Here is a 25,147-nt window from a genome sequence, read left to right on the forward strand (position 1 = left end):
CCCGAATATTTTAGTGACGGGAAGCGAATTACCTGTAAATTTAGTAACAGTATTTTTCCTTCCGGGTCACGTTTAGTGTTACTATTTTTAAACTGAAAATGATGAAATTGGATTGTAGAAATTCTACGTTAGGTATTGTAAAGTGTTCCACCGCTTTCCTCCGTAGAATTCCTCAAAATTTCTACTCTCAAGCGAGGCTGTTCCCGGAGACCAATCAAGTGAGACGTTGCGGTGACGTCACACATTGGGGCAGCCATCTGCTGATGTCTATGTGGTATTGGTGAAGATCTTATATTCATACATTGCCTGAAAAGTTTATTTTGTTGTCCACGAATCGTGCAGATATTTCTTTCCATGGCATGATTCTTCTTATAAGATCAAGTCATGGCTCAGGAGGCAAATGACGACACAGGTTCGACGATCTCGGTGTCCACTGCAAGCGATATTCATGATCAGGTAAAGAGAACGTATGATCAAACGAACTCGTTCCCTGAACGTTTTTTATCATTCACCGTAGCTACATTCGAAACGAGCTGTCTTCTCGTCTGTTTGGTCGTTTGGGATTATTTTTTCTTCCATTGTCTTTTTAAAACCGGCGTTTTTTGTTACTTCTAGGTCTGGAATCGTCCGTCATATCCGAGGAGAATTCATATGACCAAATTGGACGGCTACCCGAAGGTACATGTATATATTTTATTACCTCGACAATAACTCAAAATTGGGCCTATAGAAAATGTTATGATTTGTCTGGGTTGTGGCGCTTTAAATATACTGAATGTTTTGGTGAATTTGGTCATAGAAATGGCTAGACCTTTGTTTCATTTTGATCGCTTACCTCGGCATACTTGCATATCAATACGTAAAAAGAACAAACCGTCAGGCTTCACAACAGTGAGATTTTTTTACGTTCTTGCATAATTATTCTCCCAGCAAGCTGTTGTATACAAAAATTGAAACCTTTTACAGTTTTCTGGTTGTAGAAGTGCCTTCTACCATCGAGAGTTCTTTACACGATCGCTCGTGTTTACCCAAAATAACTTTGCGTGTTGAGCTCGGTAGACATTTCAGTGCCCATATTCTATTTGATAAAATAGCTCGACTTTCGTTTCTCTGGCGTTTTGGGAGAAATGATTCTAAGCTATATATTTAGGTAATAATAAAACCTTAATCGCTGTTAGTTGATGGCCGTTAGTCCTTCGTAATCCTACAAACGTAACTTTATTGCTTCTTAGCTGACTGGCTTTCGGTCATTTTGCTCAATTGTAACGATAATTCATTCTTCGAACATATGATCTCATAATAATTATAAAGACTTTCTGAACATCTCTGATACAAGAGCTGTTAAAGAGTATTTGCAACTCAGATCTGTTATGTACGGGAAGGTATCTGTCTCCACGACATGTTTATGTTGACATTTTTTGAAGATCTGTCGAATGACGAAGGTATCGTGTTACTTCAACTTTCATTCGACGTGTTCCTTCGAAAGTAATTGTCATCTACACATACGTATACAACGATAGCCTGTTTAAAGAAAGGGTTTTTTTTCCCCATAAGCTACACGTACATGTATGTATCCTCACAAGTTGATGAGCTAACAGAGTTTTCTTTAAAAATCGAGTGAATGCTAAATGTTAAATTGTAGCAACACAAAAGAGGCTATCTTTTTGAAATGAATGATTCTGATTTTATGCAAGTAGTGATATCAGCAATTTTTGGGTTACCAGGATTTCAGGTAGTGTTGCATGTGATCAAATGATAATTGCTTAGCCATGTGATTTCTTTTTAACAATTTAACAATTTTTTTATCTGGAATAAGAAGTGAGAATAGTTGTGTTTTCAAGATTTGAAATTCAGTTGTTGCTAGCGAGTACTAAGTTACTTTCAGAGTATTCAAATTTTAGTGGGCTTTTGAAGAGGGATAGTTTGACATGAAGTGATCAGAGTATTGGTTCATGATAGATATTGGAGATCAATCAAACACATTTAAATTTTGGAAAATGTGAAAATGCAATTGTATTCTTGTCAAGGAAGGCTCCTACAGTCACAGTAGATAGAATTTGAAAAAAAAAAACTTATTTTGGAAAAGGTGCAGAACCACCTTAATTTTCTCATTTTATTTTTACTGGTTAAGTCCCAGAACTTTTCTTGATGAGGGAGACTTGAATGATGCACGGTTTGTTGTTATGGAAGAAATTGATAAATATAATTTCCAAAATATTATAGGATTTTATTTCAAGTTACGCCCCTGGATCTGTGGTTCATGGCTAAGATCCTTCAATAATTTACACTCTAACATTAGTATACATATTCTCCATACTGTTCTCTGTACATTTCCTAAGGTCCTGATAAGGAGAATTTGTTTAACAGTCAAGAGCTTCTTTAAAACCAAGAACTTCTTCAAGATGAAAAAACATCTTTATTTTTTTACAGAGCTCAAAACTTACTATCTCTCTCTTACTCTATTTACTAAACATGGTGCTATGGACATTGATTTGTCATGGAGTCTCAGAATTTTTTCCTTGTCCCATGCTCGTGACAAGACAGAAAACATCTTTTTCTAAGAGCTGCTTTGATTAGTAATCATTATTGTGACCTTATTGTGTGATTCATGGGTGTTATTGTCAGGAGAAATTAGATGCTAGTCACTCTCAGAAGTCAAAGGGTTACCTGTCACAGCATCTCTGTTATATGTCTGAAAAGGTATCAGCAAAATGATGGGAAAAACTGTCAAATTGGTAGGGTGTAGCCTTGGGATGTAATGGCATCCTGTCCAGGGGGAAGATGGGTTGGGTTACAATACTCTAAGCTACTGTAGTGGAACTGAGAATGAGCTTTTTGGCTTATAAGCTGAAGTTGTCTCTACATGGAAAAAAAGTGATTTTGTACTCACATTTTGAACATTATATTATGACATTTTTGATCTGCTAGAGCAAAATAATTCCTTCTTCTCAAAGGAGCACCAGAATTTCATATAAAGCCAGAGGAGATTTTCTGTAATTTCTTGTTCTTTAAAAGTGCATTTTACACAGGTGAAGTTTGCTCAAATCTTTTAAGACAAGGGTGCTGTGAAACTTAATTTTGACTCAAGTTAAAGCTTGTTGGCAACATTTGTATCTGTGGTGAACCAGTAAGTGAACAGACATACATGGACATGTACAGAAATAGAAATGGCTGTCTCAGTCTTTTTATATGTTAGATTAGTTTGTTATAGGATAAACCTGAAATAATAGAGGCTTTAGGAATAAATTAGTCGTGTTGTGAGTCAGGAAAACACATGTGAAAGCATGTACATGGATCCAAACTGTCCTGAATTGAATGGCAAATACACGTAGAAAATGTGGGAATGTTTTGATGTTGTTGTAAACTGATACTTGGGACATGAGCATGTTTGATCAATGACCTGATAATTAGACTAATGAGCAGTTTATTTCTGAAGGATGCTTCAAGGTATTTGTCTGGTGTTCTGTTAGGAAGTTTGGAGCACGTCCTCAGAGAAAATTAGGCAAATCCTGGTCTCAAAATGTTTCGTTTCTCCAAGAAGAAGAAGGTGAAATTTTTATATAGATTCTGTTACATAGTTTGACTCTCAAAGTCATGGTTGGATGGAACTTTTAGTTATCAGTTATGTTGTAATATTTTGACCTATTAGCAGGATTTTGTGAACATTTCTCATTTTTAGAGAAGCATTTCAAATATACTGATTGTAATGATAGAATGTTACATCTGGACATGGTTACCAATTTGGACTTTTATCCATGACTGCTGAAAAGACATGTCTGGTGAAGTTTGTTTTGTGCAGTATGTCTGTTTGATGTAATGTTTGAAGTATGCACCATTTTGGCCTGAATTTTGAGATTTATGAAGCAATTTTGGCCTTAAAATGATTTACAGTATGTGTTAGTGCCATTAATGTCTGCATTATTAGTTATACAGGATGTTGTAATTCTCTACTTGGATGTAAAAGTCCCTTACTCAGGAAAACATTGTCATGAATGTGGAACACTACTCCTAATCTGCAAAATCTGTTTCTTATTTTACCTCCAAAGGCTGTTTAAAGTACTCTGTGTAGTGTGCATCTGTTTGACTAACCTGGTTTACTGTCTTAAGATGGTAAAAATGTTCTACTCTAGAGTTCACTTTTGTTGTTTTTCAGCTTCATATCTCAGGAATTTTATGACACATCTCTTTGTTAAACTCCATCTTTATCTTTGTAGTCAAGGCTGATAAGTGAAAAACAATTGAATCTAAAGTAATCATTGTTCACATTGTGGGATACTGTTCTCTCTCGCTGATGAAGAAGCTTCTGGAGTGTCATGTCTCAACTTCCCTCCCATTTAGAAAGTTCTAGTTTGTAGAACATCTCTTTAAAAAGTATTTGGCATGTACTGTGGTTCATTACTTGTTTATGAAAGAAATTGCTGTGGACATGTGTGGCCATTTTCAGTGTGAGAGGGAGCATAACCACTGGTAAACTTTTACTGCAGAGGTCTGTTTTTTATTCCTACATCTAAAGTGATGTCTAGGAACATGTTGTCAGTACCAAAAATTGTAAGTGAGTTCTTTATACTTTGGTTTCTTTCAACTCATATTTAAGAACTTCTGTCTATTATCCTGAAAAGAATGAATCCAGAGTTGTAATTCAATCACTTGCCTCTTCTCCAATACTACTACAGTACACATCTATTAGTAATTGTTCAGTGACATTTAAGTACACTAAGCTTTTTCTTATCTGGTAGCAGTGCTTGCAAGTTTTAACACTGAAATTGCATTATGTTATGCTTATGCAGTAAATGGACACAACTGTATCAAAAATAGACAATACCTTGTCAGCTGAAATATATTGTCATCTTGCAACATTGACAATGAATTTCTTAAGCACTAAAATATTTGAAAATTTGTTTGGTCTTCAGAATTTGAGAAATAGAGAGCTTCTTTCCTTCTGTTCTGTAGTGTGCTCTGTTGTAGTGGAAATCTAATTTGGTGACCATTGCTGAAATCAAGTGCACATTATGTCGTGTGAAGTCTAATAAAAATGTATTGTACATGTAGCGTACTTTGTTGCATTGTATCTACCAGAGAAATCAGAGAGAGCAAGAGGAATATGAATCTGCCATTAGAAGAGAAACAAAATTATTCATTCTTAAAGGGAATCTTGGAGAGGGGCTGTGTATAAATCTGCCTCAAAATGTACATGCTCAAGAAAGCATTGTAGTTTTGTGATTCTTTTGGAGTCTGTCTGTTCTCTTGCCTAAATTTGGATGTGTGGCAAAGTAATAATAGTTTCTTTGGGCTCTGAACCATTATGCACTACAACCTTATATATTGTTAGTATTTTTTTCCTTTTGAAAGGCGAGCAAAAATATCAGTCACAATATTTTGACTAAAGACTGCTATTTTTTCCTTAATTTGCAAAGAATCTTCTAGAATAGCATGCATCAATTCATCCACATTCTGGAAATTTGGAATACATGTCCAAATTATGCAGTTACTTAGTTAATTAGAAACTTGATGGTGTGTTATGTGCATTCAATTTTTCTTGTGGGCTAGAGCTGGACACCTAAACAACAACTTTATTTTGATCAGAAAGATGCAGAAATTTTTGTAAAATTAATCATATCTTGGAGAAAACAACTGTGGTGTGATTATAGCACCTGCACCATTTATCTTCATATGAACAAGTTTAACACCTGGAAGTGATCAACTTGTAATTTTTTTTTAACAGATTTGATACATTGGTCTCATCAGCTTGAGGGTGTTATCTTGATCTGTTGCCAAATTCCCTCATCAAAGTTAAAGGAAATGTAGAGTACTGTATATGTCTCCACAAAGGAGAATTGCAGCACTGATCAGATCTTCAGCATTACAGGGTTAAAGCACATAGCAAGATCATCCGTGAAGCATTGAAATTAAATGATAACAATTTAAAATTTTTGCCGATGACTAGCATCTACTTTCTCCTTACAATATCACAATATCATCCTTGAATCATACTCAAAGGTCACAAGAATAAATGAAATGATCACCCAACTAGAGAAGTTCTAGATTGTTAAACAAACTCTCCTTGTCAGCCCCTTAAGAAATGTGTTGATAACAGTTTGGAGAATATAAAAGTACACACTGCTGTTGGGGTGTCACAGATCACGATGGGAAATTTTGCGAATAAGCGTATCAATGTTAATTTTTGGAGTGAAGTTTAACTTTTACATTTGTTTTTTTTTGGTTGCTTTTCTTATTTTTTAAAATTTTGCTCATTGTTTCTCGTAATACGTATTTATGCAGTCACTGTTTATTTTTGTTTTCATGGCAACTTAATTTGCATTTACATTTTCCTAAGCCCCATTTTTATGTCACGCACATCAGTTATATTATCCATACAAATGCTGCTTATGCCTTAGGGCGTGTCCTTTGAATTAAAAGCAGAGTCGATAGAATTAGAAAGTGCGATGAAAAAGGAACTTTAAATACAGAATCTATTCCTCGTTTTGAAGTCAAACATGTTGAAGAGTTGTCTGCGATTCTTTTCATCTTGTTTGGTTATCAAAATTTATTTCACTTTAGAACTAAGACTATTTCATATTTTTTTATGGGTTAGAGAGATCAGAGCTTAAAAGCCAGGGATGGAAAAATTGTCTGAGTCTTTGAATGTGATGCTTCTGTGTAATACATAGTTTATATTCTCGTGACCTAAATTTTACAGAGTGGGTGAATTTATTTTGGTTTTATGCGATATACATGTACATGTAGTGCATATACAACAGAATATAAAGATCACAGCTACATTGCAGCAACCACTGCCAGTTTGTCAATTACGTTATAGTTCTGCTGGTTTGTTTAGCAATGTTTCTAATTGGTCAGTGAAAGAAAATATTGTGTTGTAGTCCAGTTTTGTTGTGGTTACAGAAAGCAAAAATACAAAATGGAGATTTTATTAATTGTGTTCAAAATTACCATGAGTGAATGTTGACACAAAATTCTGCATGTATTACAGAGTTGAATTACACACATTTTTACATGTATTACAGTGTTGAATTACTAGTACAGAAATTTCTATATGTGTTACTGAGTTGAATTTTCAGACTTAGGATTTGAATCTAGGTAAAATATTTACTCTTCTGTGTGCATTCAAGAAGCATTTTTCTTAGTGCAATGGCTGTTTTTGAATTGCTTTTTTTGAACAATTTTTTCCGAGGGGAAGTTGATATTTTTTGTGTTGAATACAATATTGATTTTTCATCATGACAACATGGTAAACAGAAGCCATTCTAAGTTTAAATAATAATTACAAAAACGGTTTTAATTCCTGTGCAATGTCATTTCAAGGGTGTGTTTTTTTGTTGAAAATAAATGGTGAATTTTGCTTTTGTGCTCTGAGGCTGTGTGTGTGTTTGTGTGTGAAGGAAAATAGAATGTCTGGTCCACATATTGGAGAAATAAAAAACTCAGTTAATGTTGCCATGAATGTTTGATGTGTGTTGTATAGCAGGTGGTCTGTTAAATATTCAATTCTTGCATAATTAGTTCTCTAATATCAGTATAATGTCATGTTAGTGTGACTATCACTAGTGCATATCTGTACACTGTTTTAAAGCTTTTAAATTATCAGCCTGTCTTTGAAAAATTGAAGCTGAGTTCTGCTGTCATTAATGGTCACATCATGTAAGCATTCCTTCTTAACTGCTACTTGAAAGCAAGACATGGTTGTCAGCATGAATTTTTAATAACACTTTTCTGGTGGCTCATGGCTGTTTAAACCTCATATTAGATAATTGAAGCTTTCCTTTTCTTTGCTCTTGCTTTCATGATTTTTCTCTGTTATGAAAGTATGTTCTTTTCTGGGTGACGTAGTTGAGTATTACTGCCTGTGAAGTTATGAGTTGAGAGTGAAATGACGGTAAATTAGAACTTGCTGAGCAGAAATGACTCTGATAGCAGCACAGCCAATCAAGCGAGCCGAAAGATATGTTAATACAAACAAAATTTGTAAACTATGTGCGTATAAATGCAGCTGTAACTGGTCACATGAATTGATATGCAGAATGTTGCTAAACAGCAGACTGTTTTTACTGCTTTAAATTCACTTTTCCATCTGAGATATTTCACCATAAAGGGCCACTAAGCTGCTGAGAGAATTTTTTTTAGCACACAGCCGGTGGAGTGTGTATTTTTCAGTGTGGAAAAATTCTGCTTTGAAGGAGTTTCAACATTACCTTTGCAAAATTGATTTGAGAAAACATTTTACTTGCACTCAAGGGGAAGAAGTGACATTCTCTGACATAAGCCTTGTTCTTTTGCTGCATTTTCATTCTTTGTTCTCGACTAATCATGGTAAGTTCTTTGTGTTCAGTTTGTTTGACGCATGTATTTAAGACTCGAGCGGCAATCATTGCATCCTTTTATTGAAGCTAATTCTCAAGAATTTTGTGTGTTTCAACTGACACTAATTCCTAGCCAGTCTACTCTTAATAATGGCCCGATCATTGTTTTTCTGTGGAATTTTATAGTAAAGTTGTGATGGAATTGTGAAAAATAATTTATCAGAGAATATGTTAATGTTAAACAACTTAGCTCTGATGGTTTTTTTTTCCCTTCAATGTTTTGAACAATTACAACCAAAGGAAGGCAAATTAGCATATTCTAACAGTCGTGTAATTGTTTGTTATTATAAGGGTGTTCAGATACCTGTTTGTGTGTTTTATATTATCTGTGCCTATAAGCAGAATATTCCAATAAGAAACCATTGCTAAAAGCATATCCTCAAGATTTTGATGATGTTATTTTGCATTTGAAACATTCCTTGTGAGGAAATATTTCATAACAGATGGAAGATTCTAGGAACGTACTGTACTGTTAGTGAAGTCAGTGTCCATAGATATGCAGATTACCCTAAGCATTACATGCAAGGTATTCTACAGGACTGTGCATAAATTTGTGAAATGTTACATAAGAAGCCAAATTTATAACTTTTGCAGTCTGAAAATATGTTACTACAATTTAGATTTGCAAACTTTCTGTTTCACTCTATATTATTAACTGTTTTAATTAGTTTAACAATGGTTTTATCCTCAGGGTGTGAAAATGAAATAATCACCTCAGTACCTAAGATTTTGGATTCGATTAATACATCAGTAAATTTTATTTAAACAGTTTTAAGCTTGTAATGCATATGTAGAACATAAATACAAAAATTCAGTTTTCATGGCCTAGATTCTGTGAATTCTGATGTAGTTTCCTGTGCAGTGAGTCCATAAGTCAGTTACTGCAGCTGTGGTTCTTGGAGACCCTGAAATTAGTTTGGTGATAAATGCTTTCCATTGTATTTTTGTTAGGTCCAAGCAGTTTTTTTACAAGGGCTAATGTTCTGTTCTTGATTTCACTAACTCTGTATCAAGGTTTAATTTCTGACATGTACTTGTGACCGTTGATTTTTTTTTTCTTACTGTTACTGTGAGGCCTGCACCTATTTCAGACAGTCATACCTGTGCACCGTATATAGCTTGATAACCATCCAAAGCTACATGTAACCTACTTAGCAATACGCCACGCCTCTCAGCTAATTCAAGCTTGTTGCCAAGCAAACAGTCCACTGGTTTAGATTAGAACTGAGCTTTCTTAAAGAGAGATCTGTAAACAAAATGTCCTACCAAATCTTTGGCAACCTTCAGACAGTGAGACTATTGTGCTTTGGCTTAACAAGATGGTGAAGACAGAACATGGCAAACAATTTCTTTATTAAAACAAGATTTTATTTTAATTCCTGTGCTCTCTATAATAGTAGCACCAATACTTGTGGTTAAGAGTTTATTCAAACATTTTCCTCAAGAGGATATGTTTCCATATCAAATGATTGTGCTTGCATCACTAAAAACTGTCGTCTGTAAGTTTTCAGTGCTGGAGTAGTATCTCCTCCAAAGAAAATTGGAATTCTTCAGTACCTGTTAGTACCTGCTAGTTTTCATGCCTCTGGTGCTGGCAAGAAATACTCAATTTGAACAGCTTGGCTTGGGTGAAAAACTCTAGGTCAACATTGTAACTGTCATTGTAAAGGCTAAACTTAGCTTATTAGCCATGAGGCATATCTTGGTGAAGCTTATCTGAGTTCCTGTTGATGGAGAAAACGAAAAGTGTGGAACTTTCCCCTTGTCACCCCCTTGAACAGGTGCCAATCTCTTTCAAGGTTTTATTATGTACAGGGTTCCCTCTTTCTTTTATGTGCAGGGTTCCCATACATGAATATCTTGTACAGGGTTCTCATTTCTAAATTGTTCTTTGTACAAGGTTCCCATCTTTGTATAAATAATTAGGTTTCACTTACTGTTTTCCCACAGCCAAATGCATTGTAACCGAAGATTGCAAGTATCCACTTAAAACATTACTGAATACATTTGATTTGAAAACTTCTTAAACTGTATTTAGAAGCAGAGGAGAACATTGAGAGAATATTTTATTCAGTGGAAGACAAAGGCAAACTTAAAGAAAAAGAACACCAAGTGCTCTCAATAAGGTTTAACCTACCTTCTGATTAGTGCTGTAGGTGCTCACCATTGAACTACGGAAGGCTAGTAGTAGGCTGTAGGTTGTTGAACAAGGTCCATGGTGAAAACTTTCTTCATACTGTTAGGATAGGAATGTTGATATGTGATACTTTTGTGCAGTGTATGATGATGCAAATGAAAGGTGAACATTATGCAGATGCAAAACTTACAAAGACATATCTTTACACTTGTGCTGTTGAGGGGTTTAGGCATACATTGTTTTTATATTTTATGTAGGTGAACTCAGAAGGCAAATAACACACATCCTTCACTCAAATGATCTTATTTTGTTAGTCATTCTTTTATGGTGCTTGGGACTAGGGCCTAGGTTTTCACAGTGTAGATAACAACAGCTGATAAGTGCTAACAAAACATACTGAATTTTGTTATTTGCTGGATAGAGATTTATCCAGTAGATAGCTTTAGCCATCCTCTAAAAACCAGGGATAAGCATAATTTGCATGTACTTGGCATGTACTTGGGTGCTGTTAATGGAAAATCAAAGCACAGACTCCATGCAGTTATCAAGATTTGCCTTGCTTGTAAACATTATCCTGATAACTTAATGTTTTCACAGGCTGTTCAATTCATATTTGTAGCCTTTATGCGAAAAACTTGCATTTGTGAGTGCTTGTTGCCTTGAGGGCAATTTAAGGGGGACATCTAGATTTGCAGTATTGCTGAATTGGACATTTTTCTCGTGGTATTTTCAGAATTGTGGGATGGGGTTGATGATTGTACTCCTATTGCTCCACCATTCTGGGCCTCCTCCGGTTTGTGATTGTTTCAGAAACAGGCCGAAACTGAAAATTGCCCTAGGTAATGTTCCATAACAAATGCTTAATAATTGTTATTTCCATGCTATTTGCTCAAATTGTAACTTAGAAAGTTACTGTAGTGGATTCGGCATGAATTTTTTCTTGTTATTAAAGTATTGCTGTATTTGACAATTTTCCTTTTGTGATTTTCCAGAATTTGCTGAATATTTTTACAGTGTTCAGAACCCCCCAATATTCCCCTCCAATTTGTGACTGAATGTAACAAAACTTGACCTTAAAACTTACATGTATGAGCTTAGGTTAATGTTTTCCCAATTGATAATTATTCATTTTCTCTTTGTCCAGTCCTGAGAGTGTGGTGTTTTGTCAAAGCAATATGCATACATGCATGAATGTGTTTTTTATTTCTCATACTTAATAACAATGCAGCAGAATGATAAGGATACAGCATGTGAAAAAAAAGTCGTCAAAAAGGATATTTTATTCTAATAAAAATTGCTTTTGAACTGAGTGCATTTCATCCAGAACTGTTTTAGAAGTAGAGTACTGTCAAGTGACAAGAGAATTTTGTCCATGTTTGAATAGTGAAAACATATAGACCAAGGTGTGAAGATTTAGGGGGAAGTTGTTATTGTGCCGATGAAGCTGGATAATTCTATGATCTCCGGTGGCTTATTGATGCCGTGGGCTGTCAAATGACCTCCTTTGAAAAGAGACAAAACATTTACTAAGGATTCTGATGTCAGGAAGAATGTGTTATGTAGTTAAATGGCTGTAATTGGTTGCTTGGGCCAAAACCAAAGACTCAATGTTATCGGGCTTTTCTCTTGATCTCTGAAAGTGTTTGTCAATGATAAATGGCCCACTAGTGTTTTACAGATTACGTTTTTTGTTTATTAATGGACTAAAGTGTAAGATTTGACATTGTTACAATTCCTAGTAGAGGACTTTGAAGTTATGTTGCAAAAAAATTTTTAAGAGACTCTGAAAGCCAGTCAGGTAAAATATTCATTACATTATTTGGTTTTTTAAAGCCTGGTTGTGTATGCTGGTATGAGAGTCTGTGTTGATTATATAAAAAATTTAACACAAATAAAAAAAACTGGTCATGTTTCTTGCGTAGTGTTTCACAAAGTTTGCTAAGTCTTTAAGTGATGGTTTTCATAATAAGATATTGCTTGAGAGTCTTTACTCAGAAGATGTAGAATATTTGTAAATGAAGTCATTTTGTTTATCAGAACAAAGTGTTTACATGTAAAATATACTTGAAGTTGCATCCATGTACAGGGTACAGTTTTAATTTCTCATAGTCCATCATTATGGTTGCAGTAAAAACCAGAAATGCTGATAGTTTCTGGGTGAAAGGCTATGGCTCTGTTATAATTTTGTATACTTTCCCATGCACATGAAACATTGAACAGTTTTATATTATTTCCAGACAAGCCTTAAATTACAATTCAGAAAGCTGGAAGCTGATCAATTATTTATACCTCAGATATGCTGGGGCGATTAAAAGACTTTTAACGGGGATTTTTTTACTGGACTCTTGTTAAATAACAAACTAATAAGCAGATATAAACACTTCTTCAAAACCATGATATGTTTCTTTGCGAAAATTGCCTTAACAGAATCTTTTTACAGGCCTGGAAAATTTTGGTGAATATTACATGAATGATATGACTCACATCTGTTAATTAAGGCATATGTTTTTGTTTTTCCTACTGTGTCTTGTGATTTGCCAAAATGATTTGACATAGGTCTAGATTCTTGGGCTAAAATTGTGAAATACTTACTGTTCTGTTGTTTTTCTGAGCTGTGAGAAGAACAAAATACTGTTCGTGTGATTGAATCACCTCTTCATCACTGAAATTTTTTAAACAAATTTCATTTAAATTAGAATCATTGGTCAAATTTACTACGCATATTGTGAATTGTGATCATATTTGCATAAAACTGCACTCAAGCAGCAGTTGACAACTCACAAAACGGACCTGTGGACTTGATGATGAATGTTTGGCTTGAAAGACGACAGCATCACCACGGTTGGTGTCTCTTGTAAAGGAGAAGGTTCATACAATCTTTATTGTCTTGGTTGTGCTTCAAATCTTTCTTCTGAAGCCAGCATGTTACTTCACGACTGGGTGAGTGACACAATGAAAGAGTTTGCTAAAAAAATTCATGTCATGTCAGGGAGTTATGAATTTCAAGCCCAATTGGTTTTTATTTTATTCTCTGGCAGACGTATTTAAAAGAGTATTTTGTCACAAATGAGTGAATTTAAAAGGACTTTATGATCATAACTGCTTTTGATTTTAAACTATCATGATCACATCCATACAAATGTGAATATATGCTTTTTTTCTGATGTGTAAAACAGGGTATGTTTTTCACTGGTATTGCATGAGGTTCATAGTGAAAGAATGTGGTCTGTTGAATTTCATTTGGGTAACATTCAAACATCTAATGAATATTGATATTTTTTGGGAGTTGTTTCAAGCTTTGAAAACTGTGAATACTAATCCTGGGTTCAGATGTTGTGTAAACCAAGAAAGACATGAAGAAATATTTGAATTTTTTTCCTTTTTTAAAAAATTTGATTTGAAGCATCATGCATGTGGAAGCAGTGAAATTATTGTATGTATCTGATATGAAAATTTAAATATTGTATTTATAAAGCTAAGCAGATTATATTCAAGTAAAATTTGTGTATCATTGTCTGATTCGTCTCAAAATATGGCAGCAACATTATTTTTTTTGATTGTATGGTTGAGAATAAAACATGTCGAGATTTTTTTCTCATTAATTATGGTTTAGTCATGGAAAACCTGCTATAATTATTATAACTAGTATTGTTATATGTTGGTCATGGTTTGAAAGAAATGTTATTCTTTCTTTGAAATTTGTATAAAGACTGCATAATATTCAAACTTGCTCCTCCGATAACCTATTAGTGATTCTGACCTGAGCTTGGAATCTTTGATTATGTGTTTGACTAACATTTTATTGCTTTTAAAAGGTAACAAAATTCAGAGTTAAACAAGAATTCTTTAAAATCTATTTAATTGGGTATCAATCTTACTTTGCAGTGATAGGGAAATGACTGTTTGTAATAAATACAATGTTGGCTAGTCTTCATGTTCAAGCTCTCATTTCTTTGTTTTTTGATTGGTGCACTTAAAGGAGCCCTGTTATGCTCAGTTAACCCTTTAATTCCCAGATAAAATGTGCAATTCTCCTTACTGTCAACCATACAATTCTTGTAATCTTAGTTCAGAGAATTTAGTTTTAGATCAACTGATTATCCCTAAATTGATATATTTCTTTCTTCTTAACACTTATCTGGTTGATATTGTATAGATATGGTAAGGAGAAATTAAAGAATTTATTGATTTCAATCTTTTCAAGTTCATCATTTGAAATATTTATCAACCCTTAAACTCCCAAGATTCAATTGTTGATTCTCCCCTTTAGCTGCAACACATTCTTGTGTAAATCAGTTATGAGAGTTTGGCATTAGATCAAGATAACTTTCACATGATGAGTTTGAATATTCTCATGACCTGTGTGCTGGACAGGTATGAAAATTGTATGGAGAAGTTACATGGAGATCTCCATTTTGGCAATAGAGAGTTCAGGGACAATTCTCTCAGTCATGGAACCTATGCCTTCGAAAGCATTTAGCAGAATATTCATGTCACACTGTAGGGCTTGGAGCTGAGAGGAGCATGTGTATATGTTTTTTCCCCTAACTCAGTACCACAGTTTCTTTAGAAACTAACCCCCTTTATCTATTTTTCAGGATGTTGATAATAGAGAGTATCGAACATCTGATACCAGCAGCATAGAGGAGGAGAGGGAGATTTCACGGCGGGACCTACAGAGGAGGGCTTTGGAAGCCCTAGAGGCAGCCCGAGTAAGAAGCAGTTACAATTTTCAGTGTTGCAAAACTAGGAATATTGCGTTGAATAGCAGCCTTGCCTCAATGGAAGCAGGGTGCTGGGGGTTTGGAAGGAGCTTCCACTTTGCCCAGCTACCGCCACCCACTCCTTCTTCAAGATGAAATACCACCCCCATGGCAAGCAAATCCTAAACCCCACCATGAGCCAAAAAAACAACTGCCCCAGACAACCAAGGGCTTATAGGCAACTGATTTTAAAACTACTTTCAAACATTTGCGTTTAGATTCCACCACAGCTCACATACTTCTGAGCCTGCACTTGCCAAGGAGAATTGGCCATTAACTTGGCGTAATTTTGTTTTCTTTATTTACGATAGGTCCACACTTTAGAGTTTGAAAATTATTTAAAAATACATTGTTTTCTTTTCAGTCCAAACAAGTTGCATTTGCTGTGCGAACTAACATTCCCTATGATGGAAGTGCTGACGATGATTCGCCAGTACACGGAGCGGCAGTCTCATTTGAAGCAAAAGACTTTCTTCATGTTAAGGAGGTAGGGGTTTCTAGGAGATCAAGTAGTGCTTGTAGCATTTACGATACAGTGTCATTGTTCTATTTTCCAGAATGAAATGGTTTCCTTATAAAATTCCTCAGGCGGCTCATAATTCAATTCTCAGTTATTAAAATCGAAACTCGAGCCTCGGTACTCGACCCCTGATTCGCGAAGCTTCCAAGAATTCTCAAACTACTGCGCCAATTTCTTAGCAGAGCTGTGTTTTTTATTTAAACCCTATCTAACCGTAACTTTAAGTTTTGTTACTTTACACATTCTCCTGTTGAAACAGACTCGATGAAAGAATTCTACGTAGATATATGAACACTGTGTGAATTGAAATAAGAGATGTAAGCTGGTGTGTCGTTGTATTTGCAGAAATTTAACAATGACTGGTGGATCGGGAGAGTGGTTAAAGAGGGCTGTGATATTGGCTTCATTCCTAGGTAAATAAAACAACCTCACCAATATATTTCCTTACAAATGGTTAACTTGTATTGAGTGGTATAATAACGTGTTATTGACCGCGCCCAAGGTCAAGATGGCTCTTAAGCATAGAAAACTCAAAGCTTAGCTTTGGAACTCTTAAAGGTGGCCAATTTACGTGATCAACTCAGTTGATAACACCAAATTACCTTGTTACATGGCTAAATATCGATTACGGTACACAAGCTGTTGTGGGATTTCTGTGTAGTCTTACTTCTGTTGAGATTTACGGTCATGCAAAGTTTTTCGGGTTTGAAGTCCTATTCAGTTTGATTTATATGCTGATGATCTTACTGCATACTTCCTTTGTAGTCCAAGCAAGTTAAATTCTCTCCAGCAGTTGGGTTTGAGTGGTTCTGGAGGAAGTCGAAGTAAAACGGGTCAGAGGTAAGGACAGTGTTTGTTTAATTAACCCTGTAATCCCAAAGAGTGATAAGCATCTAATTTCTCCTTACAATATCACCACTGAATCATACATCGGTGTCATGAGAATAAAGGAAATGATCACCAACCAAAGGACTCTTGATTGTTGGACAAATTATCCTTGTCAGCTCCTCAGTAAATGTACAGAGAACAGTTTAGGGAATATGGATACCGATGTTAGTTAACACCCGTTTTAGTGGGTGGGAAGTGTTTTAGGATTCCTTTTCTCTGTCGATCCTGAGACAGAATAGTGTATCAAGAGAATTTGTTCTCTTGATGATATGCTTAAAGGGGTCTGTTTTGTAACTGATGTTTTTTTTTTGTTTGCTTCTTTGCATCTCTGTAGTAGGTCTGGTAGCGTTTTCCAGTTTGAAGGAATGATGAATCAAGCCCAGTCTCCAACAAATACTTCGCCGTCAAGGCAATCATCCACGTCGGGGCAGAGTAAGTTTTTGCTGTCTTTTCTTTTTGTGACACATTTTGATTGGTTCCTACTAATAGTCTATTGGAGGGCAGACGCCTAGATGACGTCGTCACGCCATGTTGCCTTGCGTCTGTTTAGGAAGAGATCTTAGAATACTTACAAATGTGATGAGAAGATCAGCGACATACTCGGTTGCGTCGCGTGTGCCACTTGTTTTCCTATCACAGATGACGTCAAATTGACGTCATCTGTGATCTCTTACTTAACAGATGAACGGCAAAGTGCAATCTGATTTTTTTTTACTTCTGGTGACAGTTGATAATGAAAATGGTATGGAATATGACGATGAGCATAGTCCTTCCAGTCCGACGCCAAAATCATTACCAAGATCCGCGTCGGGAACAACGGTATCTTCCCAGGGAACCCAGAGTGGAAAAACAAAAAAGCCATTCTTCAAAAAGCAGCAAGAACAATTCTCTCCTTATGACGTTGTTCCTTCAATGAGACCCATTGTGTTACTTGGGCCTTCACTGAAAGGTTACGAGGTAAGAGTGATCCCCAGTTCGAGCAAAAATTGTGAACTGTTTAGAGCGATTTTCAATGGAGTGCCGAAGGTAACCCGAGATTTTATTGTTCTTACCTCTCTTATGGTTTGTGTTTGTTTTATTGCAGGTCACAGACATGATGCAGAAAGCTTTGTATGATTACATGAAGCACAAATTCTCGGGAAGGTAAAGTTCTTCAGCCGAGTACATAGCTCTGATCTCGTTAATTTGATTTAAATTTTAGACCAATTTTATTGGCGGTAAAACCTTTTGTTGTTTCATTGCCTGTTCTCCTAGAGTTTTCCTCTGGTTTTTCCAATTTTCTCGGTTAATTAATAAACGCAAGGCACGTTAAAATTGCTCTCTCATACTTCAATTAAGTCGTTGATGAGTAACTTGAAATGTGATTTTTTAGTCAGTGTGATAATAAGGATAATGATTTTATGATACGTACATATTGTTCTTGAATCATAACTTATAAATCCTTCGCACTTAAACCAAAGCAGAACTCTTAATACGCTTTTCCTCTTGATTTTTCAGAATAACAATATCACGTGTCAATGCTGATATAACCTTGGCCAAAAGGTCGACTCTATCGAACCCAAGCAAGAGTAAGCTTATGGAGAGACCAAACAGTAAAGCTTCAGGACTTGGTATGGTGTTCTCGTTTTCTGCTTTCTAACTGCCTTTCGTTTGAAAACTGAATCATTCCCCAAGTCGCCACTGCTTAAACAACAGGGAGTTAGAGACGTCACTACGGCGACGTGTGTTAAAACGTTTCCGAAAAAATGTAATTTATTTTCCTCGAACGGCGTCTAAGAAATGAGAAAGTTGTGAAACACACGTGTTTCGCTGTTGCTCAGGTCATTAAATCTATTTTTTTGCTACGTTCTCGTTGCCGTCGCCGTCCTTGTTTTCATAAAGTCCCTAATTTCATTGGTTTGTAAACCCTCCCTTTGGAAGCGGATCCAGAGGGAGTTTCCAGGGGGACAGGGCCCCCTCCCCTATAGACCTGCGGAGCTTGCAACGTCAGGATTTCACATAACTAATCAACTAGTTGATTTTTTTGTATAACGATACATGTGACCGCGAAGAGGAATAGGAGGTGGAAGGGGGAGGGCATGGGGTGATGTTTTTACTGTAAATTTGTTGAAGGCTGGAATAGGCTTGGTTGGTGTGGTACAGTGTGATACATGGTCTCGACTTTCTTTGTGCGAAGTAAAGCTTTTAAGGGCTCAGATTACCATAATTTACTCAATTTTCTATTTGTTGTTGTTGTTTATTCTTTCAGCTGAAGTTCAGGTTGAGATTGAAAAGATATTCGAATTGGCTCGCGGGCTCAACTTGGTCGTGTTAGATTGTGAAACTATTAACCATCCAACTCAGCTCTTCAAGACATCATTAGCTCCTCTTCTTGTTTACATCAAAATTAACTCCCTCAAGGTAAGAACAGTTTTAGTCTCTTGTTAAAAATGAATTTAATTTTTGAATTATAATAGGGGCGTGAGAGCTTAAGTGGAAACCAAACGTGACGTAATCACAACAACCAATCAGAGCCAAGCTTAACATCACAGGGAACCCATAAGAATTCAAAGTAAACACGTGAACGGTGAAATGCGCGGGAAAATGGAGTAAGCAAGTCACGGTTGGTTTGAGTCTGGCATCTGATTGGTGGAAAACGTGGCGCGAGTTTGATTGACCAATCATAGGGCGTAGTGTACTAAGACTACTAATAGTGATCCTGACTAGAAATAAGTATTTTTTCCCACATGATGCGAAAATGTCTTTGAATCATTTGCCAGCTGGTTATACCTCTGCCTGCTGATATAACGACGACTGTCTATTTCCGAAAAATTTTCCAACCTTAATCCGTTGTTAGTCAGGTGCTCTCTTTTTACAGGCGGTAATTGTTAACCTTTCAAACGCTAAGAGTGACCAGCATCTAATTTCTCCTTACAATATCACCCCTGAATCATGCAGTAAGGTCATGAGAACAAAGAAAATTATCAGCAGCTAAAGAAATTGTTGATTGTTACACAAATTCTCCTTGTCAGCAACTTAGGGATTGTATGGGGAACAGTTTGAAGAATACCTTTACTGATGTTAGGGGGTTAAGGGTTGATATTTACCGCCTGTAGTACCTCTTGTTACCGTACCGCCTAAAATCGCTTGGAATTTATTGAAATTGAATAGCTTAAAATAATCCCTTACCAGTTTGGAAGTTTCCTTTACTTGTCGTGCTTAAAATTAAGAATGAATACTGTTTGTTATTGCCAATAATAACACTGTTTATTTTCAAACAGGTCTTGCAAAGGCTCATAAAAACACGAGGCAAGTCTCAGTCTCGGAATCTCAACGTTCAATTAGTGGCAGCCGAAAAATTAGCACAGTGTGGCGATGTAAGTATACCTTTGTTTTTTCCCTTGTTATCTGGTGTTCAAAACTTCCCGGCGACTTTTTCTGTACCACTTCAGTCTGTGCAATTTAGGAAATACGGGCGCTAGTATGGATGTTACCATTTTTTGTGTAAAATTTCGCAGAACGATGAATGTCAGTTTGCTTATAGTAATTTAGGGTTAAAATTAAGTAGCGGTTACTGAACTCGTTTTCAGTCACAGGCGCATAAAGCTACAATTAAGGGTTTATTTAAGAGGCTGTATTGTTGCTATGGTAACCTTAGAAGTCAGGAAAATGAAATACAATGTTGGATAAGAATTTTGGGATACCCTCTTCAACAGGAAAGTCGAGAGGGTGGAAAAGTTTTAATCCAATAAATAAGGAGCGTTTGAAATTAGTTAAATCATTCTGAATCACCTCAAGGATAATCAGCTAACATTTTTTTGCGCATTGTGTTTTTTTTCCTTGAAGGATTCTTATGACCTTGTATTGGATGAAGCACAACTCGACGATGCTTGCGATCACCTGGGCGAGTTCCTTGAGAGTTACTGGCGGGCGACACATCCGCCGAATCAACCTGGCAGCAGGCTGCCGAATGTCCAAGCGTCCCCATCAAGTCAACAGTATCACCCTGTGGACTCTAACGAAAGACCGAGTGTCTACCTGTGACATCTCCCATGTTGCCTTTCGGTGCAACTCTATTTTGCCCAAGCACGATTGGACAGAATTTTCTACCCATGTTGCATGTCGTGCAAATGAGCCTCTGTTTATTCATGGCCGTTGGGGGAAAAAATCTGTTAGTCCATTGAAAATTGAGACATTTCACAGTACGGACCAAGGAAAAACTCATGGCGAAAACATTGTTCATGTGTACAGTGAATAAGTTGTACCTGGTTCAGTCGCAATAATGGGGTCAAGAGACTCTTGGTGAGACTTACATGTACACTGAATTACGTTGAGGTGATGAGGCAAATTTCGTTATATTCCCTCTGCTTTGCTTTGAGAAGGATGGGTGGAGCGAGCCTGGAAACGAAATACATCGTAACAATGCAAGTGCCAAGTATTTAAGTCATTTCTTGATCGTAAGTGAACAAAGCCGTAGTAGAATACTTTAGATAGAAAATAGTCTTGACAAATTTCTGTAGAAAATTGCCGCCAGTGATGCAGCAAAGTAAGTTGTAGCTCTTCAAGGGGTGAAATGGCCGGTGAAATTAGCCGTGTTGATATGCATCAAGTTGTTGTGCTTCGTTTTCAACCTGTATCAGTAGGGTTACAGTCCTACGCCTTCTGCTACAAAACACCATCACCTGCCCCTCCCTAGAATTTTTCTTTATCGTCAAGCTAGTTAAGACGTGAGAGGCCCCCTTCCTAGGGCACACGTTGTCCTCCTCCCCAGTGGCTGGGAAGAAGAGAGAGGCCTTGGGAATGAGGTTGAGATGTTAGACTGTTATATCTTATTCGTCTCTTTGAAGGTAAAATTCCCGCTTCCGCTGGCTTTTGCTTTATCGTTGATTTTAACAGCGGTAGTGGCGAGTGCGTTTTGCTGTCGGCTAAGAAATAGTACTTGTTGTGATGTGTGCTTGAAGATTCGAGGCTCTTTGTCAGAACAACGATGGTAATTTTGGAAGCTTTTAAGGCTTTGACAGATTTCACACCTCAACGAAATCCTTTTAAATACACTGGCCCAGGTAGAGGAAAGCCTAACATTTTGTAAAGTATATTGCAATATTTGCGTCGAAATTGCGACTTTTCTCCTCCCTTTATTAGGAAAGCGTTCCTCGATGTAGTTGAGCAGTAGTTGGGAAGAAATATCAATTATTTAGTGAAAAAAGAAACATATCTGGCTGAGAGCCATGTTATCGGTACAGTATAAGCTATTTTATATTGTTTTAAGAAAGCAATGTGATACCCAACCTACTTAAAAATGAAATTTGCACTTATTTGTTTTTTTGTAACATAGCGTTTTTCGATGCGAAAATATCATCGCATTTTTTATAACTAGCGGAAATTTAGTGAGAAGTAAGAAATTGATAAAGAGCTTAAGGCAGAGACTGGTCCGAAGTACGTAGCTTTTCTTCTGTGTTGTGTATGCCTCGTTTCGTGGAGAATTATAAATTGGCCGCCTAATCGTTTTTTCAGTTTAAGCAATTCATTCTTTCATTCTTTTTATCAAATTGAGATTTGATACCTCTCTATCACTGCCTGGTTTTGCTGCTAAGTCAATCGCTCTAGGTAGTAGTGTCAGGGGTCGGGTATGATAACCAATCAGGGAGCCCTACTTCGCGCATGTGATCAAAACAGACCAATCACGATGTCTTGTTTTCGCGAAGAACGTCTTCTTATTTGTTCCCTTTGATCACATGTGCCAAGTAGGGCTCTGTGATTGGCTATTTCTGTATTCACCATCTACACTGTTTCGGTTATTACAAAAGGTGCCTGGCTGATTTGTCATCATCGTGTTATTTGCAATTCTAAGTTTCCAATTACAAACCTAAGGGGTTTCTTTTTTTTTAAATAGAAATTGCTTCGTGCGGGTGTTAATTGTATAGCGGCTTTAGTTAGAAATTATGCTTGACGATAAAGTTATTTTTAAAAGAATTGCCAAATGTGGGAAAGCATGGCTTATTGTACAGGTATATATGTGGAAAAACGCAATGAAAGCTGGGCTTTTTAAATTGGAATGTCGAGGAATGCGTGAAAGTATTCCTCTGGTTGGAAATTGTCTATCACTGCACCTCTGTATATTTAGGTCAGTAATTATTGTCAGCCACTGTTAGTTTTTATAATCACGGGAGCAAGTTCTACTTTGAAAGTTGACTTCCTTTAAAGTGAATCTTTTCCCAGTTTTGATCTCGATAACGCTAAAGTATCTATGTTTCCAGGTTTTCTGTTATAGACTATGATAAACAGAAGGAAATAAAGATGGTCAGAATTGGGATTACGGTATTCCCTCTCGTTGTAAGAAACAGGCATTATTTAAATGAGAATTCTTAGCGAAATTAGCCAATGTAGACGTTTTTCCTCTCACGGATTATCGCGGAGGCGAAACGGAGCTTTGAGGAAAGAACTGTCCAATTTGCGTTATTCTTTCCAAGGTTATTAGAATTTTTACGTAAGCCATAAGTTGCCAATAAGCTTTTCTGTTGTATTTGTAATGTATTTTCGGTATCTTTTTTCGGGATTGTCCTGAAAGTGTAAGATCTCTTGTAACCATCAATTTCAAAGATTTGAAGCGGCCTAGTTATTACTTAAGCAAAGATTAACAAACCGAAAGGTATTGATAGCGAATGCGGATATGATAAGTATAGGGCCTCGCTGCGCGCTGCGCGCTGCGAGCTCCGCTTTTATTACGAGGTGTGAATATTTTCCTGTCATATAACGTAGTAGTGTCATGAGTATCAATACCAATTCAAGGTTCGTTTGCTTCGACCATTGAAAGAATCTTTGATATGAGATTTCGCTCTTTTTCATGCTTTTTTATTTACATTTTTCCTTGTTCTTGTGATGTTCTAGTCTTCATCACTGGTTTAAGCTACCATTAATCGCGTTTTTATTACCAGCAGTGGAGACAGTACTGCTTATAACAGTACTTACTGTGAATTTTATTTCTTGGTGTTCTCTTAAAGATTTGTGTTGTAGGTCCGCTGTAGTATTATCTTCATAGTAGTATCTTCATAATAGTATCTTCATAGTAGTATCTTCATATGAACCCTCTGACTCTGATGATCTGATTTTTACCTCTCAATAGTGGCTGCTATACATTTTGTCGTATATCAGTTGAAAGAATTTGACGTTGGATCAAAACACTACTTGATACAACCGCCCAGACTCACCATTTGATTGCTACATAATTTATTGAAATTTTGGAATGGAGAGATACGTTTTAAAATCACTTTTCGGAGTTAAAGGGTTAAAATTAGTTTTAGATCTAGAAACTCGGTACTTCAATGCCAGCTTTGACTTCTATCATTAACCAGGATTACCTAGAATGGATAACTCCTATCAGTTTGTAATATTTAAATGCAGCTCATTTCCTTGGAAAGCTGGTCATTGGAGTGTCCGATTTTTTTGTTAGAGTTAGGATTGGTCACTAGATTATTTTACTGATTATTTTATATTAATGCTCTGCCTCGTTATGAAGCAATTTGGTCCTCTATGGCAAAGTGCAATGCTCATCAGTGATTTGTAAATAAATTTTCAACACTACTTTTGTTGGTGTCCTTTTCCTGTGGCTCCATAGAAATACTCTAACAGTAGTGAGCGGTAAACAGGCAAGTGCGGTCCTCCTACTGCACAATTAGCTGTCTTAGATGTCCCCTCGTGGCCAAGTAAATCACCTCTGAATATTGAGATGACAGAGATTAGTTGCAGTTGCGTTACTCTCTGCCTTCTCTACTAGCTTTGTTCTGTCTTCAAAATCCTCTAGTAACAGACGCACGTATGTGTCTTACTTTCTCCTATTCTAAGTTATGCCGAGATTTGTGCCCGCAATCTGTTGTTTGCGCGTGCTTAATGTAGCAACTTGTGCAAATGTACGGTCGCGTGATTGACCAAATTTTCTTGGCTTGATGGGTTTTTATGAGCAAGTGTCACGCTCGTATTGCCCTAGAACGTTCGCCGAACAAATAGAAACCTGTGGTGTCGACGTGTCCACAATGCAGTTGGCCGCGTATACTAAAAGTAACACCTTGTACTTTCGGTCGTATGTTACAAATTTTGATGGGTTACAACCATTTTTACAAGTGTGGGGCTTCGCTACTCGCCCACTTAAAGCTGCGCTATTGGAATTGTGTATGTGCATTTATCCAGTCGAAAGTGGCCGAATAAAACAGCTCCTTCGTCTTAAATGCGTTTGGTCGGCACTTGTGCAGATTAAAAAACAGCAACTCCTTGTTTACTCGAAATACCCATGGAAAAGAAGAAAAACAGAGCAATATTCCGGGGGGGAGGAGGAGGGGTGGTTATGGTTAACCCAGGTAAATTGCTTCTGTAATTAGAAATGCTGCTCAGGCAAAATACTTTAGGGTGAAATTCATTAAGTTCGAGCTGATATTTCTAAACTTTTTCAACACTGTTTGCAGCTTTCTATTGAAATTTTCTGAGTGGAAAA

The 25,147-nt window shown here is 36.5% G+C and overlaps 1 protein-coding gene and 1 long non-coding RNA gene across 6 annotated transcripts; one reads left to right on the forward strand and one right to left on the reverse strand.

Moving 5' to 3' along the window:
* The first annotated feature begins 260 nt into the window (after positions 1 to 260).
* Positions 261 to 24,243, forward strand: LOC131770739 (voltage-dependent L-type calcium channel subunit beta-2-like). 5 transcript variants are annotated; one of them, XM_059086454.2, is made up of 13 exons: positions 261 to 456; positions 616 to 678; positions 15,111 to 15,224; positions 15,640 to 15,762; positions 16,141 to 16,208; positions 16,561 to 16,635; positions 17,018 to 17,115; positions 17,411 to 17,640; positions 17,768 to 17,826; positions 18,181 to 18,293; positions 18,932 to 19,083; positions 19,944 to 20,039; positions 20,509 to 24,243. In XM_059086454.2, the coding sequence occupies exons 1-13, from the start codon at positions 385 to 387 to the stop codon at positions 20,704 to 20,706; spliced, it is 1,461 nt and encodes a 486-aa protein (XP_058942437.1). In that variant the 5' UTR covers positions 261 to 384; the 3' UTR covers positions 20,707 to 24,243. The 5 variants fall into 5 exon arrangements, with proteins under 5 accessions (XP_058942437.1, XP_058942440.1, XP_058942439.1 ...); XM_059086457.2 differs by lacking the exons at positions 261 to 456; positions 616 to 678 and adding an exon at positions 3,423 to 3,547; XM_059086456.2 differs by lacking the exons at positions 261 to 456; positions 616 to 678 and adding an exon at positions 4,314 to 4,548.
* LOC136277684 (uncharacterized) lies at positions 11,938 to 13,441 on the reverse strand. The gene is made up of 3 exons (XR_010715966.1): positions 13,303 to 13,441; positions 13,105 to 13,174; positions 11,938 to 12,014 (listed from the first exon to the last, which is right to left on the reverse strand). It is a non-coding gene; the product is annotated as an uncharacterized lncRNA (long non-coding RNA).
* Positions 24,244 to 25,147: the final 904 nt, after the last annotated feature.

This window comes from Pocillopora verrucosa, chromosome 13 (assembly GCF_036669915.1).
Source record: "Pocillopora verrucosa isolate sample1 chromosome 13, ASM3666991v2, whole genome shotgun sequence".
In the NCBI taxonomy this organism is placed as follows: Eukaryota; Metazoa; Cnidaria; class Anthozoa; order Scleractinia; family Pocilloporidae; genus Pocillopora; species Pocillopora verrucosa.